General features: G+C 31.4%; 1 protein-coding gene across 1 annotated transcript in view; it reads right to left on the reverse strand.

Annotated features, from left to right (window-relative positions):
- Nucleotides 1-12,543, reverse strand: part of LOC125062164 (neprilysin-2) — a 32,017-nt gene extending 19,474 nt beyond the window's left edge. Inside the window, exons 1-2 of the mRNA XM_047667845.1 lie at nucleotides 12,417-12,543; nucleotides 549-599 (exon numbers count right to left, since the gene is read on the reverse strand). Coding sequence (XP_047523801.1) covers nucleotides 549-599; nucleotides 12,417-12,421 — 56 coding nt within the window. The 5' untranslated portion in view covers nucleotides 12,422-12,543. The remainder of the gene's footprint in view (nucleotides 1-548; nucleotides 600-12,416) is intronic.
- Nucleotides 12,544-19,327: the final 6,784 nt, after the last annotated feature.

Raw genomic sequence — 19,327 nt, forward strand, 5'->3', positions numbered from 1 at the left:
GATTTAAATATTAGAACAACTTTTGAGCGAAATATACAATGGGTTTCATAAAATTATTATTTCATTAATACTTTTGAAACGATAAAATCATAATTCATTTCGATAATATTTAATAGATTAGCTTTAAGTAATATATTCAGGTATAAAAATATATATTAATTTAAAATCCTGACTGGTTAACCTTTTTGAAAAGTAGAAGATTTAAAAAATCGTATCCGTATTTTTTTAAATATATTCGATATTATACGATATGTTCCTAACAATCCTTATAGATTGGAAATAATTTTCCAATACTTTTCTATGGGTTATAAAAAAAAGCGCAGACACGTCACACTGGATAGAAATAGGACCCACTACATACACAAGACAAATTATACATATCTCTTTGCAATGGTAAAATTAGTTTTATAAGTAAAAAATCAGTGTACCTACAAGAATAAAGTGTTTGATAGTTTCATTTTGTTGATACTTTTTCTATTACGTGTGCCTTGGCGATTTTTTTTAAACAAATTTTAACCATAAAACATATTAATTATCTCACAACTTACTTAGTATTACTCCTCATATTGTAGCTCGTGGAAATGTATTCACCGTCCGCACTGAAACAAACAAAACAAAATTAATAACGTCTTCGTTATATTTGCAACTGTTATGTGGTAAACGGTGGACCCTCAGGCATCGTAGGTACACAAAGAAAGATCATATAATCTGAAATGAAGGAACGAATATGATTTAACTTAGCAGGTGTTGGATATATGTCATACGAAAGATATTTCACAGATGGAAATTTTCAAAAATTACAATTGAGAATGAGAATTTTTTTTTTTACAGCTATTGTAATTCCAGGAAAACGATGTTAATATAATGTTAATGTATGGTTAACATACGCGTATGCTAATTAAAAGAAATAAAATTAATATTGGTATTTAAAGACATAAAACAACATCTTTTTTAGTATGTGTAACTTAAGGTTTTTGTAACCCTGACACTAGCTGAGGATATTCAGCAGGTCAGTTGGAACTAAAAACGGATGTTGCTAGATCCTTGACATGCGCAGTGACAATAGAACAGTGCTGATTTCGTTTTATAAAAACAACTTAAACTTTCGTAGCACTTAATATCCTCCAGGTTGCAATATATATTTTTATTTTATAAACAAATTTAAAAAATTTGGTCCCTGTGGCAGTGTACCGTTGACGCTGGCAGCATTTCCTCGCCGTATTGCGATACTCATTCGTTTATGTTTTTTTTTATATTAATATTTTATTAAAAAAGTTCTAAGCCAAATTGTTTATTCATTTAGAAATGTGGGTTATGAGAACAGTATCACAGAGCACTCGGCCATTCATGGACAATAATACCCCCGAGCTAATTAGCAATTAGGTTAGATTTATAGGTAAATAAACCTTTATAACCTGCTCATATTAAATCAAAATAGAAAAAAAATATGAAAATGATTTATTGCACGTAAAACTACTTTTCATGAACTCAAATAAATTTTTATAAATCTCAAATAAATTTTCATTATATTCTCATTACTACTATCACAAAATTTATCAAGAACATACTCCCAAGCGAAATTAGAGAGTTATCACTGAATAAATTAGAAACTCTCGTTAAACGTAAATTAATTATTTAAATGATTCAAATCCTTGGGATTGATTTGCCCCCATATTTATCAGCTGCTCTGCCTTCCAAACAATTTCTATGACTCAAACCTTCGCGAATAAAAAGAGTGGCGGAGAGTTTCTGGTCAGTTCTTCTTGCCCGCTCTACGCCCTTGACTTGCGAACTTGTAGTAAATGTAAATTAAGAATAAATTTAACATCTTTTCTGTTGACGTTCATAAGTGTACCTATATGGTAACCAAGTACACTAATTATTTTGAGTTTGAGTTAACTAACTACTATACGTTAATTAATGTAACCGTTGGTATAAAAGGTACGCGCTTTGGGATGTTGTAGTGATCATAATATTAAGTCTGACGAGAGTAGCCGTAGAAACAAATGTTTAATACTATCTGAGAATTTCAAGTAACTACAAGAAAGCTATGTCAATCTTATTTTGTTGTTTATGGTTTTATATCTCCTTAAAATATCAACAATACAAATGATGAAATACGTTATTATTCTTGGCGTTAACTGACGCGATAAATTTGTATCCTTTAAATTTGTGTAACTTGCAATAGGGTTGACAATCCAGTTTAGAAATATTTACTATATTTATATTATTACCAAACCTCTCAGTTCTTATGCAACTTCTTAACCTTGATCGATTACGTGTTGTGTTTGTGTTCTCGCTATAACATAAGTTAGTTCTACCATTTTGCCTGGTTATCTAACCGTTTGTTAGTTTACTGTTGATATTTTATTTAATATTTTAAGAGAAGCAAGGCTCAATAATTTGTTATTGTTAACGGTTTAAGTTCCTTAAAAATACCTGGTAAGGCAAAACTTGGCGATTTAACAAATTAAAAGTTAATATAAATGTTTTGATTTTTCCTTAATTGGCGAAGCTACAACCCTATTGTAGGTAATTGATAAGGCACGTAACAAGGAGTTTCCTACTTTAGCGGTTTTCACGTAAATATTATTAAATTACCAGGCAATGTCTGCAATAATTGCGCTCTCAGCTTGTATGTTGGTATGCAACTGATGTGTGGAACTGTGATCTACTTTCCCTGACCAACTCCCGTAATAACAGCTGTTAAGGTGCAGAAAACTAGAGTAACCCAGATTGGTAGTAGACTAATTATAACACAGGAAAATTTAACTGATAATTATGTACAAATGCTATTTCAAACGTGTATTCACGTCAGAGATCAATTCTAGTTTCACAAACTTACCCCCTTATTCATTACAAACAAATCAATCTAATTCTACAATTTCCATTTAATTATACATCTGACCCTTTTCAACACAGCGAAAAAAATTACAGAAAGAGACGAAGCTATATGGTCTGTAGCAGAATTAAACTTTCTTCATTTAGTGAAGATTGTTTTCTCGTTTTGGTAATTATTATCAGTTCGAAGCAGAACACGTTACAATAAACTGCGGAATAAACGGCGTAAAACGTCTGCCCCATCTACATTTAGAGCCTTCCCTTCTAAGTATTTTGTTCTAAAACAGAATGAGGTAAAAGGTGTGATATGCATGTAGCCAAAGATATCGCGGGAAGGCAAACTCAATCTAAGTATGTAAATTAGATTTCCCTCGTTCAGGTTGTTCTGGTTCGAAGTAGGTCCACTTTCACCAGTAATTGTGCACAATTACCAACCAGCTGCATTTCAACTAATATTTGAATAGCGACCCAATTGAATTAACTGCATGACGTCTCCAACTTTACCGATATGCTAATATCACAAGACAGTGTATTCTTAGACTAAAGGAGGATCAGAAGCGATTCTGTATGTTTCTGTAATAAATTGAATTGAATTATATATTATATAAAAATCAAACGGACTTTATTATTAAAGTCCGCGTAATCCCAAATCATGACAAAAAATGATATATGGCTTAGATTTTTTTAAATTTTATACATTATTTTAATCTTGTTATCCTACATATATGCTGTATTCTAGCTTAATACCGTCGATGGGAACCCCTTCACGGGTAAAGTCCTCCTCAATTAAAAATTATATGTAATAAATTAACCTCGAATGACATCTTGATTTTTTAGTTCTTCCTTTTTTACTTTTTGGTTTTTCACAGTTTTTTTACAATTTATGTATAGATTCTGGTTATCGGGTTTTACTGATATTTTAATTGATACAACGATACTACATACAACGTTAGTTGTTTAAATACAATTTGTGAATACAATATAGGCGTCGAGTACCTACAAATAACTTGGAATCATAATTTAAAAAAACCTATATTTTCGAGTCAAACCTACCTTTTTATTATAAGTAAGAGTAATCGAAATTAATTTTTACTTTATTATATTTTCTGACTTCACCATTTGCGTTGATCGATTATGATCGATACGGAATTGGATGAGTTGGAGAGCAATAGCATAGTAACATATACACGCACGTACTCACACGGCAATTTGTCTTGTACGTTATAAGCATTTAATTTGTCCTTCTTCCTCTTCGATGTTTATGTTTATACGAACAAAATTTTGAAATTGAATATTGTTTAATGACACGTGGGTAAATAATGAGTAAATAAAACTTTACTCAAATTGCTCACAGCCAATAAGGTCATATAAAATTCTAAACATACCTAATGGTATTACAACATAATTTTGTATGCTACTTTGAATATCGATAAGTTGCAATAATCTTACGAAAAACAAGTTATTGACTCAGTCCTGTACGCACTTATACATCTTGAAAGATTAACCTTCTCGCTTTGTGGTTATTTGGTGGACAAGGTAATCATGAAATTGTTGGAATTTATTTGCACATTGTAACTTACAAACAATGTTTTTTACCTTATCAGTTTTCAAATGTATTTGATTTTTTTTATTTGTTCGTTTCGTTACAACTAATCGATATTTGTAAATTCACTCTTGAAATATTGAATAATCATATCATGACCATGATCATGATCTAGGTATGAATGAAGTTTACATCACTATGTCATTCAACTGCAACGGTTTTGTGAATCGCGTAATATTTTAGAAAATCTCATCAAAATGAGATTTGATATTAGACTGCTAAAAGCCCTTATCAACATTGATATTTATACAAATTAATAATGTTAAATTGACGATAATTTTACGACACAAACACGATAAGAGAATAATCTTCTATAATAAATAATTTAAGGTCACATTTCGTCGTAAACTTGGATTTAACAATTTGTACGAATTTAACAATTAGGGGAAAAAAGTCTTGGTCGCGGGTTTTTTAAGAGTTTTCGGATGTCGATGACTCATCATTGCAATGTTGGAGGCTCTTCGGTGGCTTTAAGGGTTTAAAAACAAAATGTTTAAAAAAAGATTTTTATCTGAGTTCTTTTTATACTATAGGAATTCGTAAACAAACGCGTTTTCCTTTACAATTGTTGAGATATCATCGGCGCTATTAATACAAGGGCCTTCGGTTAGAAGGTGAGATACAAAGCCCGTATCGAATAAAAATAAAACTAAACTATAAAAGTAATGTCTCTCGCGTCCTACTGACAGGCTAATGCAGTGATTAATCTCAACGGTTTTATTATTATGGCCATTTTTATGATCCATAGATATTATGACGCATCATGTGTTATGTTGAAGCTTGCCTGCCAAATCGATTTATTGAATATTTCATTGAAATGTGTTGCTATGTGGTTCTCTAGGCTATGGTATAAATGTCAAGTTTGTTTAAAAACCCGATTCACAGAATATTTGACTGATAATTTTATGAACTTCTATTCTAATACCTTTAAAGGGCCAATGCTAACTAATATACGTTTCTTCGATATTTGAGCTCAGGAACTTATTGCTAAACGCATTGAATGCGTGCCTAACCGATACACGAACTTGAAAAACATAATATTTAATATCCTATTCCCCTCTAGAACTGCCTCCTATTGCGTGAAAGTCATACCAACTCACAAACAATAGTTACGTTACATACTTTAAGCAAACGCACTTTGTAGAGCAAACATATACCTCACACAAGAACAAATCGTCATATATATGCCTCGAGAAATGAGGCAACTTACAGACTCATCCAAAGTAAATCATATGTTATTTGCAGGTAATTCGGGATGAATTTCAATAATATCCACAACCCTATATGTAACAGAACATCATTCATTCAGTCAAGAAGCATTATATCACGTAAATGAGTTAAAACAATTTATGGGTATCTGTGCTGCAGAAATAGAGCTGCAACTAATGCATAGAGCTGATTGAACAATCGACATTCAAAAGGATGATGTAATTTAAATTCATATGAATAATATCATCTAATAGCATCAAAAAAAGTAATGTCGATAAATTAATGATTAGCATTTATCACTTGAATCTAAAATAAAGGTTACCTATTCCTTCCTATTATTAATGTCGCCACCTAGATGGTCAGCAAGCAGAAACAAACGAGTTTTATTTCAAGTTTTGATATTCTTTACAGTTTTATTGTAGTTTGAACTTTAAGTGGGTTTTTCTGTTCATCTAATCAATTATGATTTGATTGCATGTTTTATACGAATTTGTTGTTTTTATTTTTGATATTTAGATTATATATTTTTTGAAATCATCTTCTATATTATAATTGAAATTGTAATATTTATTTCTAGAGATTAAAATTCTTATTACATAATATTATTCTATTAATTCGCAATCAAAGTTACACGTGATACTCGAGATACTTTAAAAGTAATACGCATATTGTTGATGTTCAAACGCAATATTACGTAACAAGACAATAATAATCAAAGTCTAATTTATTATGTGTGTAATATTATCAGAAACGCTAAATTTTCATGTATTAATTAATGGCCCTAATGGAACTAACTACTAAACTCTTCTATAAGTATTTAGTAAATGTTAAGGTTGGAACCTATTTCTTTTGCGATGTAAATTAAGCCTTAATAAATACAATATTTTTTGTAAATCTTTAGACATATGTGTTATTGAGTCAGTCATACAAAAAAGGATAAAAGGAAAAAACGATCGTGAACAAGTGTAAAAAATAATTTTATTTTAATTAAGACCACGCGCCACCACGAGAGACGTAAATCGTAATTGCATATGGATTACTGTGAAAATTATCGTAATTGCTATTTACTAATAATTTAATAAAAAGTAATTTATATATCTGATACACATATTTTATAGGTTCAACAGGAAAAAAATATAGTTTTTTACAGCAATGAAGTGTCTTCTTGTCCATTACTCTATGTGTCCCTACATGGGGCCGCAATTTGGGGTCGCTACGTTCTGTAGAAAATTGATTTTAAGATTGCGCTACGAGAGGTATTAAACTCACATTGGATTTTCTTCACTATTAAATGCGAAGTCAAAGATAGCCTGTCTGCGCCGGTACAAAGCAACCTTATCGAGTAATTGTAACGCGTAACACGTACGGATAGAAGAACAAGCTTCGCTCGTAGCCAGTAGTAAACAATTTATTTATACGTTTTGTCCACCTGTGCGTGAACTGTGGTTCGCGTGGGAAGCATTATAGCGATTTTATTGTCTAGCCACAACACACTTTAGAGTTTAAAAACATTTTAATTTCATATGTTTCTATTTTATTCGACTTCAATAAACCGGAAATAGGAGGTTTATAAATCGCCTGTTTTTGTTATTTTAGTCCGATTCGGTATTGTGTTGGCTTTGTGTGTATGTATTACTTTATAAATTATGTGCTGATTTACAATAACGATATTGTTGACACATTTTTAAAACGAAAATGAAATTTCCAGTCTTGAAAACTAATTAATAACAACATATAACATGCAACGATTTGTTTATCGTACAGGGTATTTCCCTCTAAATATTAATATATTTAAACAGCCTATATAGAAAAGTTAATTGTACTTAGCTCCAAATTGTAATGACGAGGTCAATTAAAACGTTAATATGCCAATGGGTTGACGATCTCTGGACAGTAAATAGTTTTAATAGAACTAGCGCCAGCGAGAAAAATCTGTAATAATTCAAATCGAGCGTCGCCGTTTCACGGCTTTTCTCTAGTATACAATGGCGACGCCACTCACTTCTGTTTCTATTTATTATAGTCATTAACTCTAATCTAAACATATCGTGTTAAAAGTAATGAATTTAATTATTTAGGCTCCTCAAAAACAGGATAAATACTATAAGCGCTTAGACCTTAAAATAAGGAAAAAAGTAGTTAATTCGTCCTCTCAGAATATACGAAGGCGACTTCCAAGGATATGACCTTTATACAATTCACGGCCAAACTCTAACTTAAGTATTCTAATCTTATATGGCATTAACACAGAAGATTTATATAAAATGCGAATAAGCGGGAGAAACATTGTTCTAAAACCATCGCGGATTAAGGAAATTCATTTGAATAGGTTAAATAATATAGGCTTTTAAAGCTGATCGTAATGGTGCAGTACTTGATTATTATTTTTGCATCGAGGTGAGCGTTATAATTGTTTTCAAATTCATTAACAATAACAAACACTTTTGTTTATCGGTTAATATTATAATCGTATTGTTGTTTAAAATAATTGGTCAAAGTAATTGTACCTAAGTTATGCTTGGTTGTCATGCGCAAACACAAATCTTTTCTAAATCATTTTAAATAGTTGTTGAGGTCTGAAATAAACAATTATAGACACTGTGAAGCAGACAATACGTTTTTAATTAAATTAAACGGTTATACTTATTCAAATTATTTAATAAAATCTTTGACTGAAATAATGTTTGATTAAAATTACATTCATGCCTGAGTGTATCTGTGGGCATATCTACTGAAATACCGGATGACCTTCGACAGGTTTGGCTAGTTTTTATTCGACTAAGACCTAATGTTTGAATTTTCTTTACAACCTTATGATGCAGTAAACATTATAAAATATAATAAATTAATTTTGGAATGAAAGCAAAGCATAATATTATGCATAATATTGATTTTAACGTATTAACGCACTTACCAGCCCCTCGCAGTGTGAGTGTCCATGGGCGGTCCATGAGTATCACTTAAAATTTTCCGTGTATTATTTAAAAAAAACTACCTAGAATTGAAGGCCAGGATATTCTGTCAATTGTAAGGATATTCTGTTTAATATTCAAATAAAAAACCCTAGTTACATAGTATACAAGTTGTTTATGATTTTATGCCGCTTTACCAGCGCAGCGGTTTAAAAGTTTAAATACAAACTTTTAGTATGACTATTACAAATGAACGATGGGGATTCCCATTCTGAGTTGAACATACTTATAATCATTGATAACCCTGACGATAACCTCACTCCATCGGAATTAACTGTATTTATTTATAGCTAATTGATGCTGCCGACATGGTAAGTAAAATTGTGATAAAATGTATTTAATATTCTTACGATAGTTGATAATAAACTATCAAATGTATTCCTTGGCTATATATGTGAATTGGGAATGATAACGCTTTTAATAAAGAGTCGAGCTAATAATCATAACTTTTTATTGTATGAATCGATTCATCGACAAAAATCGTAGAGCCTTAAACTACCTCAAATCGATTTAGAATTTACAGCTATATCAAGCTAAGTAAAAGCTACAATATAGGAGCAGAAGTTTAATATATGATTCTTATCTCTTATGCAGTAAAAAGTACATATTTCTCTATTGTTCCTAAAAAAGCCGAACCTAAACAAATATCTCTGTGTGTACATTTCATAACTTAATTGAACAGTGGGGTATATTAGGCATTTCATGCTTCCGGGAAAAAAGACAATTTTGCAGAACCCTAAGAGACACATGTTTTCGTCAATCCATTTCATTTCGTACCTGTGGAAATTTTATTCAATAAAAGACGGTCTAGTAAGTTAGATTGGATATATATTGGATCTGGACGTCGTGCGAAGCTAATCCTATAACACCTTATTGCGTGGCTTACTTTAAACATAAAATGGAATAGACGAAATCATATGGAGCAATGGCGGACATTTCTGTATCAACTTAACAGATTTGTACGAGTATGTCTTAATTTTCTTATTTGTTTTGTTAAAAGTTGAAATACATCGATTGTTTTAGATAAGCATTTAATCATTAATGTACCTACCTATATAGATGTAAAAAATTAAAACATTTATTCAAATTTAATTATTTAATCAGCACTTGCTACGGACGGTTTTGTCAACAAAAGTGGAGGAGGATTCTTCAATTATCTAATTTTAAAGTTGAACTTCAAGTAATTGGTGTAATCCAACATTCGTTTTATAAATAACGGAATCGTAACAAAAAAATGTCCAGTTGCGGATTACCAATATCAATTTATAACGGACTAGCAAACTCGGCGAACTCCGTTTCGCCACCAGATGGCTTCGTTTTATGTAACATTTCGTTTGGTGATCCACTTTTCTGTTGAAATTTTTCCTGAATTTTCTTTGCTATAAACTTCACGGAGCCCGAGACCTTTCCAACGAATGCAAGGAGTGCTGGAGTTATAGCGTCAGGAAGGAAAACCCGACTTATTATTATATAGTAGATAATAATAATAATTATTATTATTATTATGAACTGAGGAAAAGTCGAAATTTAAATTTATTTACTTACAAATTGAACAGTGTTAAGTTATTATTTACATTTCCACGTACTATTGAAGGAATTCCTAAAAATAAAATTGATATATTGTTCTTATAAAACTTGTACGATATTTGATATTAAATTTAAAATTACAATATTTTAATAAAAACTGCCCATCCTTTTCTATATTCATGTATTGTAACAGAACATTTAAAATTTGTTTTCTGATTTTAAGAACCCATAGTATAAAAGGGAAACATGCAAACCGCAGTCAAGTAAAATTTACAAAGAGGTATCAATGCCACTAATCAGGATACCGCAGCCCAATGATCTTGGGCTCATTTTTGGTAATAATAAAATAATAGTAGTTTCAGTATAACTTTTTCCTTTTCCATATTTAAACATTTTTCTCTTCAGCTTAGGTTCTCCGGCAAACAAATTTTTAACAAATGGTATTCGGTGCATCTCAGGTGCAAAAGCATGAATTTCCTTCACAAAGCAATCTTGGGAAAGAAGTCGCTTTGGTAACCGTGGCAACACGAGACGCCAACCCAGTCATATAAAAACGCCTCAGTTCACATTGATTGGCCTTAATTCAAATGATAATTATTTGTAAATAAGCCAAGGTCCATAGCAGCTTACTTTCAATACTTTCGCGAGACTTTTTAAAAATAAGTTTAGGAAAAGCGATACCTATGTAAAACCTATATAAAACTAGTGCTACGTTTACGTGTAGTTTTAAATAATAACAATTTTGTAGGGTAACTTGTTAGAATGTGTATATATTTTTATCTAAAAATGTATTAACAAGAGTAACAAATAATGCGAGGTTGCTACAAATATTGATAGGTTAAAATATTAATTACATTATAATAACACGTTCCAATAATAATGAGTAAGACAGTTTTATTTTCTTAATTTTACGTAAATAGGAACCCTGATATAATCCACTTATTATGGTTTATAAATTGTTTAATTTACATATGCATTGTAATAAGAATATATTATGTCTAAAAACGCTTTCTAATAAAATCGTTTACATTACGAAACAAAATAAAGCTTTTAAATATTAAGAAAAAAGGTATCGTAAAAGCAAGTACGTTGTTTTCAAAAAGCTACTTTGTTAAAACTTATTTTTCTTTATTTCCGAAAAACTTTGCTCTCAGAACGCTCATTGTATCATCTTAAATTGGTAAACTTTTTTTAATGTAATACAAAGAGGTTTACAGGAAGTAAGGGGAATAATGGAATTTCTCTAAATAAAACCTTTGAAGCTATTATGTTAATGATATTTTTTATAGTAACCATCTCGTAGTATTTTGTTCAAGAAAATTGAGAATTTAAGTTTTTCGTTTTAAAATAATACTCAAAAATTGGATGATTGATAACCTAATACATTAATCTAATGAATGGTATTAAGTCGTAGTAGACAATAAAAATTACAATAACTTTTAATGACTAATTATAAAAGTCATAAATAGCATCGTTAACGCCTTGTTAGTTAAACAGATTGTTTATGATACGTTTAGTAAGTAATAATTTGCGACATTAATTAATGATTATATGTACGACATTAATTAATGATTATATGCCGTATATCTTCTATACTATGAAACTTTATATCGTAAAAAAACGTTTTTACATTTATTTAAAACACTATGTTATTCTGCTTAAAGTTCTCCTAAAGAACCACAAATTTAAAAATTATAGGACACGATAATTATAATTATTTATTTCCATAATGTGGAGAATAATAATAAATCTCGACAAATATAGCATGTTACAAACGCGACTTTAAATATTAATTTAGCTCTACAGGAAAAGGCAACATAAAACTTTTGCTTTTGCTTATTATAAACAAAATATACTTAATTAACATATCAAATAGAAAACGGAATAAATACGCCGTCATATCGAACAGATTTTGTCATCTTAATTTTGCCGTTCACGACCCGGGTTGCGTAAAAAACTCACACTAGTTATGCCTATTCATTGCGAATACATCATTTTTTACTCATCTACGTTAACGGACAGATAAGGAATAATCGCAACGGACGTTTATAAGTAAATATATAAGAATTGTTTGGACTTACGGGTCAAGGTAAGGGATATTTAGGAATACGAATTATAACTTTAGAATATCGGTAATGAAACACAGACTAACATGTTGCAAAAAAACTTTCACCTCACGCACACAAACGTATATAAATTTAAAAAAAAGTATATACGAAATAAAAATTCGCGTAGCGCCGTTGCAAAAATCAAAAATTCCTTACCTCATTGAGACGACGTGGTTGTACGTTTGTTTGTAAGGACGGTCGCGGACGAGTGCGCTCCACCTTGGTCCGTTTGAGATGACGCGCGCGGTGCGACTGACTCGCGCGGCCTCAAAGATTACTTTTATTACATTTCCCCTACCGTGAAAATGCCTTGCTCGACAACCCTAGAGCCTAGATCCACAGGGCTCTTAACGGTGCCTTTCGCATACGAAAATACATGTATAAATACATGCGATACGGCCCGAGAAAACGTTTCTATATTTTGTTTTATCAAAGCATATGTTTTGAAAATCAAGTATTAGATTGAAGTTAGTTTATGTTGTCGTTTGAGATTAATTTAATACATATTTGTGATTTATGTTTGCATTTTCTACGGCGCATAATCCCTCTGGGGAACTTACTAAAATGACAGCTTTTTTCCTTACTCATTAATGAATTTTGGAGATTAAAAGGAGTGGCGGAAGCTTCTTGCCAGTTCTTCCCTTCAGTTCTAAGCCTTGTTTCGACAACTGGCAGTAAAATTTACAATTAGCGACATTCATTTTTTTGATATTACCTATGTACATTTAATTGAATTCATGTAAATGTTATTAGATATGACGAGCGAACCTGTTTAAGTACCATGAGCGTATACAACATCCAATGTTGAAACTTTTACAAATGCATGTACTTACCTCACTATAACAGATTGAAACAACAAACAAATCATAATTTTTTATTCATCATTTAAAATATTAATTCGTGACTGTACAACTTATCAGCGTACCTAAAGTATGGTAGCTGAAGCTATACAATTAAATGTATTTATTTATAAATGTACGAGTGTGTTATAAACGTGTGTCCGGCGTCGATTTGACTTAGACTTGCCAATTTCCGCGAGATATTTTCCTTTACTGCTCGTATTTCATATTCTACCTTCCTTAATTATATTTGTGTGATATGTCCTTATTAATATTGAATGAAATTAGTATATAGGTAATTTAATTAAAATCGTGTTAAAATTTTATAATTATGACAGAGGTATAAAGTTGAGAAAACTACTATTCAGCACATAAAACATTGATGAACATGATTGAAAGCGTAGAACGTTTCTCGATAATAAAAAGTCCTGTAAAAACGCAGTAATTACTAGAAAATTAACTATTTGTCAAAAATTGTTTTTTTTTTAAATTCTCTGACGCTGAACATTGTTACAAATTGGTGGCTTTAATTTACGATTAAAACACTTTTCATTATTACAATATATATTCTGGAGCCGTTATGATTATAGGTGTAGTCGGCAAGTTTACGGCTTGATATTTTTATATCGGAACCAGTGGCGTAACAATAGACCCAAGAGGGCCCCTGCCCAAGAGGCCGCGAGCTCAAAAATATTATTGACATTGTACCTGAGTATTTTATTTTATTTGAAAAGTATATTTAAGTTCTGCTTAAAATGCAAACTGTTAAATAAAAATAAAAGACAACTAAAGGCCATAATACAATTTCAAGTTAATCGTTTATGTTATTTCATTCAATTCCAAATGTTGAACGATCATTTTCAAAACTAAAATTGATAAAAACCTAGTTAAGAAACTAAATGATGTCTGATGATTAACAGGTTATGTTACTTGGCTATTATGTCTATTGGAAATTCTTTGGCCCAATCTTTAAACTTTGTAGATGATATAGACTTTGCGGAACAAAAAACTCAAAAAAAGATTTTTCTTAATAAATATCTTATTGAAATTTAAATGTTATTCTTATTTCATTGTAAATGTATGCAGGTTTCCACACGATGTTGTTCCTTCACCGAAAAGATGATGAATGCATTGAGATATTACGTTCTTTCGATGAACGTGAAGTGTCCAATACGCATAGGGCTAGCGTAGGGACTAGAGATTCCCTCTCGCCTAAGAGAGGAGTCCTATGGCCTATAGTGGGACATATACAACGAGTACCCTGAAAATCTCGTAGTTTATTCAAATTAAACTGGCTACAACGTGACGATTTTTACTGATAGGGCCCCATCAAAAGAATTTGCCACGGGCCCCAGATGGTATAGTTACACCACTGATCGGAACAAATAATTGTTGAACTTTTAACATTTTATTTATTTATTAATGGTAGGGGAGCCCAAGAGGGGATTTCGGGATTTACTAAAGCGCGGCAGATTAATATATAGGGGGATACCTTGTACCCGGTTAAGTACCTCCACAAAATATGAGGCCCATATATAAGGCCGCCTGTGAAGGAGAGAGGATCAGATTAGTAAAAAAAAATTGACCATCAGAAATTCCCGAGCGCGTCAGATTAAAGTAGGGTGAGTTAATTACATCCTAAAAAGTGTATATTCCACTAATCTGACAATTTGAGAGTGACGGAAAAAAAGGGGAGGGCAACAAAGTTGTAAAAAAAAAACGTCATCTCGACATTCTCGAGCGTAGCTATTTTTTTTTTATTTTGAAGGAAATAATTCAAGAATAATGAAAAATATATAATCTGACGATTTCCGCTAGCCGAAATAACAAAAATGCGTCGATAAAGTTAAATGCGTGCAGCTGCGTGATGCCTACATTTCCTTAAACCGATCGGAATCTACTAAACGGCGTTCTAAATATTTCCCTCAAAATTACATTTCCTGTGAATTTGAACCGATTCGGACCGATAGATTTTGAGAAATTTTGAAAAATCTTAAAAAAATAAGATTTTTTTTTTAAAGTGGTTTCTTTAACGATCAACTTCAAAAACTAATCCGCCTTTGAGCTTGAAAAACCACGTCGATCGCCACCAAGCTGGTCAAAAGCGGTTGATTCGTTCGAGAGATATCGTGAACGAAAGAAACCCGAAAAAGTGTTTTTTCGGGATTACTCCGAAATTTGTGGTTCGATCAATGAAAATTGCAAAATTACTTATGAGGATGATAAAACTGCGTCTAAAGCCGCCAACCGCGTGAAAATTGCTTGATCCATTCAAAAGTTATTGCGGTTGGAAAATTCCAAAAATAGTGTTCTATGAAACTTCTATCAGACTTTCGAGCTGGGAGAGCTCAAATGCATAGAAATGTTATTTCTTTGAACTCAGCGAGCTCAAAATATCAATTTTAAGCGCCCAGGAATGGAATAAGCGGGAAGTTGCAGGGATGGCCCTTTAGGTGAACCGTTTTTCTAATTTCTTTTTGTCAGATCAGGCGAATCCCTCTAGATAATCGTCAGATTATGAGACAGTTTGTTTAGAACATAAAGATGAACCACATATATCTTAATCTGACGCGCTTGAGTATTTCAAAATTGCGATTTTTTTTTGCAAATTATGAAAATGGCAGTGGGTTTGCGTCCCATCGAAATCGTCAGATTAGTGAATGAGAGCTTTTTTTGGTGCACTTAACACTCCCTTAGAAAATCTGACGCGCTCGATAATTTTTATTTTTTTTTTCATTTTCAACCCTTCAATACAACCACCCGCATCATGCAAACGATCAGATTAACATACGTACATTATTAAAAATACGTAGGGCATTGATGCTATCAATATCTGACGCGCTCGAGGATGTCCATGCAACAGTTTTTTTTTACATATTTAACAATCTATAGCCGCTTCCCCCACCGATGAAAAGGTATATATCATATAACATTTTTTTCTTCTTATCATCTAAGCTTTGCATCCCAATAGGTCTCTACGACGCTCGAGTAAATCCCCATTTAGCATCGTGGGCTCCCCTACCATAAAGCACCACATCAAATATAATTCATTTTCAACTATGTATTCTAAAATACATGACAATTACGGTAAACTTAAATTTTACAAAAATTCATTTTAAACTTTTAAAACATTACACTTCCAACTACAAAATTCAGTTTTTATTAAATCAATCTACTTTAGTTTATTTTCTATTAAACACGTGCAATTTTAGGGGTTAAGGCTACGTACAAAAAATCTGTTGTATACGTCATTCGAGGAAACTATCAGCTGCCTCTCATTAATGGTAAACTTTACTGTGTGTTTAGCGGCAACTTCAGATCAAGAAATGTGTTTGCCCGTACACCTTAGTGGAAAAGTTCCATAAATTGACCTGTCTATTTGTGTTAATATTTATTAATTAAAACGATTATATTATCATTTAAATAATAAATTAAATAATAATTACTATAAAGTTATAATTAAATAAATTTCATTCGTTAAATTCTAGGTTAAATTATATATAAGTATAATTTCAAAATCTTGGAAAGCAGTACCGACGTATTAATCTGGAACTTTTGAAAATAGTTTTGATTGCCTTCACTGCATCAACGAATTTCTGTTTAATTATGAGAAACGAGTCTTAACATGTGACTGGAATAATTATATCTCTCTTAGTTTAGTTAGAAGTTCTTTTCTTCTACACCTGCTATTTAAATAAAAATCTTAGCTTAGCTAATCAAAAACTTTGTGTAGCGAATTAAAATTTAAACCTGTTAAGCTTAAACAATGAACTGTTACAAAATGTCCGGGCATAAATCAAGGCTTTTAACAATGACATTTATTTTTGCTAGTAATAAAACAGTCGTTGAAATATTATTATCTATTAATCTTCTAAAATTAAGGGCTTTTACTTTTTTCTATTTATAGACGTCGTCTACACATACTACCACTATCTACATTTTGAGACTTCGTTTCATTCATCCGACACCAGCCGGCCAATGGGTCTCACCCGGGTTAATTTAAGAACCAAGTAGGTAATAAATACGCGCGTAATGTTAGACTGTTATTTCTTTGGACACTGTTAGCATGTGGCGATATGAAACGTACCTGTTCTCATACCCACCAAATAGAACATGTGATTTCTCTTCTTCTTTTTAAACTTAAGAAAAATGTGTTGAGGCTACTTGGCTACGTCCATAGCTCAAATTTCAAATTCTTCAACTCGATATCGCTGTGTTTGCAAAATTTTTCGATTGCATTAATTTAAAGTTGTCTATATTTAGAAAAAGCATTTTTGTGTGTCATAAAACACCCCTTACAATTGTTATCAGTTAATGTTTTATTGCTTTCTTCAACAATTCGTATTTTAATGTGTTCGTAATGTGCATTTACGATCACACATTGAAGCAATACCAGACATTTTTCTATTAATGTAAAAAATGATTACGTTGAACCAGAATAATTATTTATAATTTATATTGCTTTAATCGCTTATTATCAATATGTATTTTCTATTTGATTTGAATAGTTAAGAATGGATTACGTCAGAGCATACATCCAAATACGAATATCGAAGAGATTTTTTATTGAATCGTGATTATCAACACAGTATAGCTAAATAAACACTTTAGTTGGCTTCAAATTCCGGAAGCATCTGTAATTTGTATTCCTATCAATACATTGCCTTCTCCGAGAACCTCGACTATTAGAGTACTAGCAGGTGTACAGAACATTATATATACTTACTATAATTATATATTTTCTTACTATAGCTAAGGAGCAGAATAAAACACAATATTTTGAGCTTGAATAGAGAAGGGCTAGTACCTAATGGTTTTGTGTTTACAAAAGGATTGAACCCAGAAATGCTGAGAAACATAATTTTAGTTATCGTTATAATAGGGAACTTTTATCATCATTTAATTTATTGCGGATATCTCTCACTCTTGCGGGATCACCTTTAGGCAAAAAGGTTTCTCAGACACCTTCATTCGCGTTAGCTGAAAAGTAAATAACCTTAACAATACAGCTAATTGAGCACCTTTATTGCTTAGCGTTTTTCTTTAGCCACTCTGTAGAAATTATTCACATAACACGTTTAGTCAAATTACGTCTATAGAGATGTAGTAAAGTTCAGTAACCTCTGCAGCTGTAAATAAATTCATATTACGAGTATCGTAGAAACGTAAGCACATTTAGTAGTATTTTGCATCATATTCCATCCTTTTTTTTTCAATTCAATAACAACACTTGAAGTTGAAATTTTCATTTAACCGGTTTGCCAATGGCTTCCTATGTGTTTTAATAAAAGTACACACAAAGATCTTATGCAAAAGTGAATTAAATACGCCTTTGGAAAAAAATTTCATGAGGTAAGTTTACATTGCTATACAATTTATGCCAGGCGCAATATTTGTTTTTATTATATGTAATGTAATCTCTAAATCTATCTACTACTGACTGAATGAGATATCCTACTAATATTATAAACGCGAAAGTTTGTAAGTATGGATGGATGTTAGTTACCCTTTTACGAAAAAGCTACTGAATGGATTATAATCTAAGTTTACATTAATTTAACGTATACATCAGAATAACACATAGGCTACAAATTGTAAAGATATTAAATTGTACAGAATATCAAGTAAGTAGGAAATTATCTACCAACTGTGAGATATTCTGGCGTGCACTGCCAAAACCGCTAGAGTTACGCATATGTATGTAATGTATGTAAAAAAATCATTTAATCATATAGGTAACATAATGTACACTTATGACTCGTCCATAAAGTAATACATATTAATGCTTTACTGCATCTTTTTAACTTTTAAATTTTCTGCCAGTTCTCAAATCAAGGGCGTAGAACGGAAGAGAAGAACTGGCAATAAAATCTCCACCACTCTTTTTAATCAGCATTTTTTTTACACAACGTTTGTAAGGAGCTGCAACCATTACACCATGCTCCACATAAGTAATTACTTAATATATAATATAATATACTTAATATATTATACTGTAACTTAATATATTATATAATACTCCTACGATTCGCCGATGACATCATACTATTTGCTACAAACAAAGAGCATCTAAGAATTATGATCACAGACCTGGAGAGGAAAAGTCGCAAGGTAGGGCTAACAATGAACACCTCGAAAACTAAAGCCATGACGAATGCATCAGAAGATATTATTATTGTAAAGCCCGTCACAGACTTAGCAATAATATATATTAATATACCGTACTAT

The sequence above is a fragment of the Pieris napi genome, chromosome Z, assembly GCF_905475465.1.
Source record: "Pieris napi chromosome Z, ilPieNapi1.2, whole genome shotgun sequence".
NCBI classification, from domain to species: Eukaryota; Metazoa; Arthropoda; class Insecta; order Lepidoptera; family Pieridae; genus Pieris; species Pieris napi.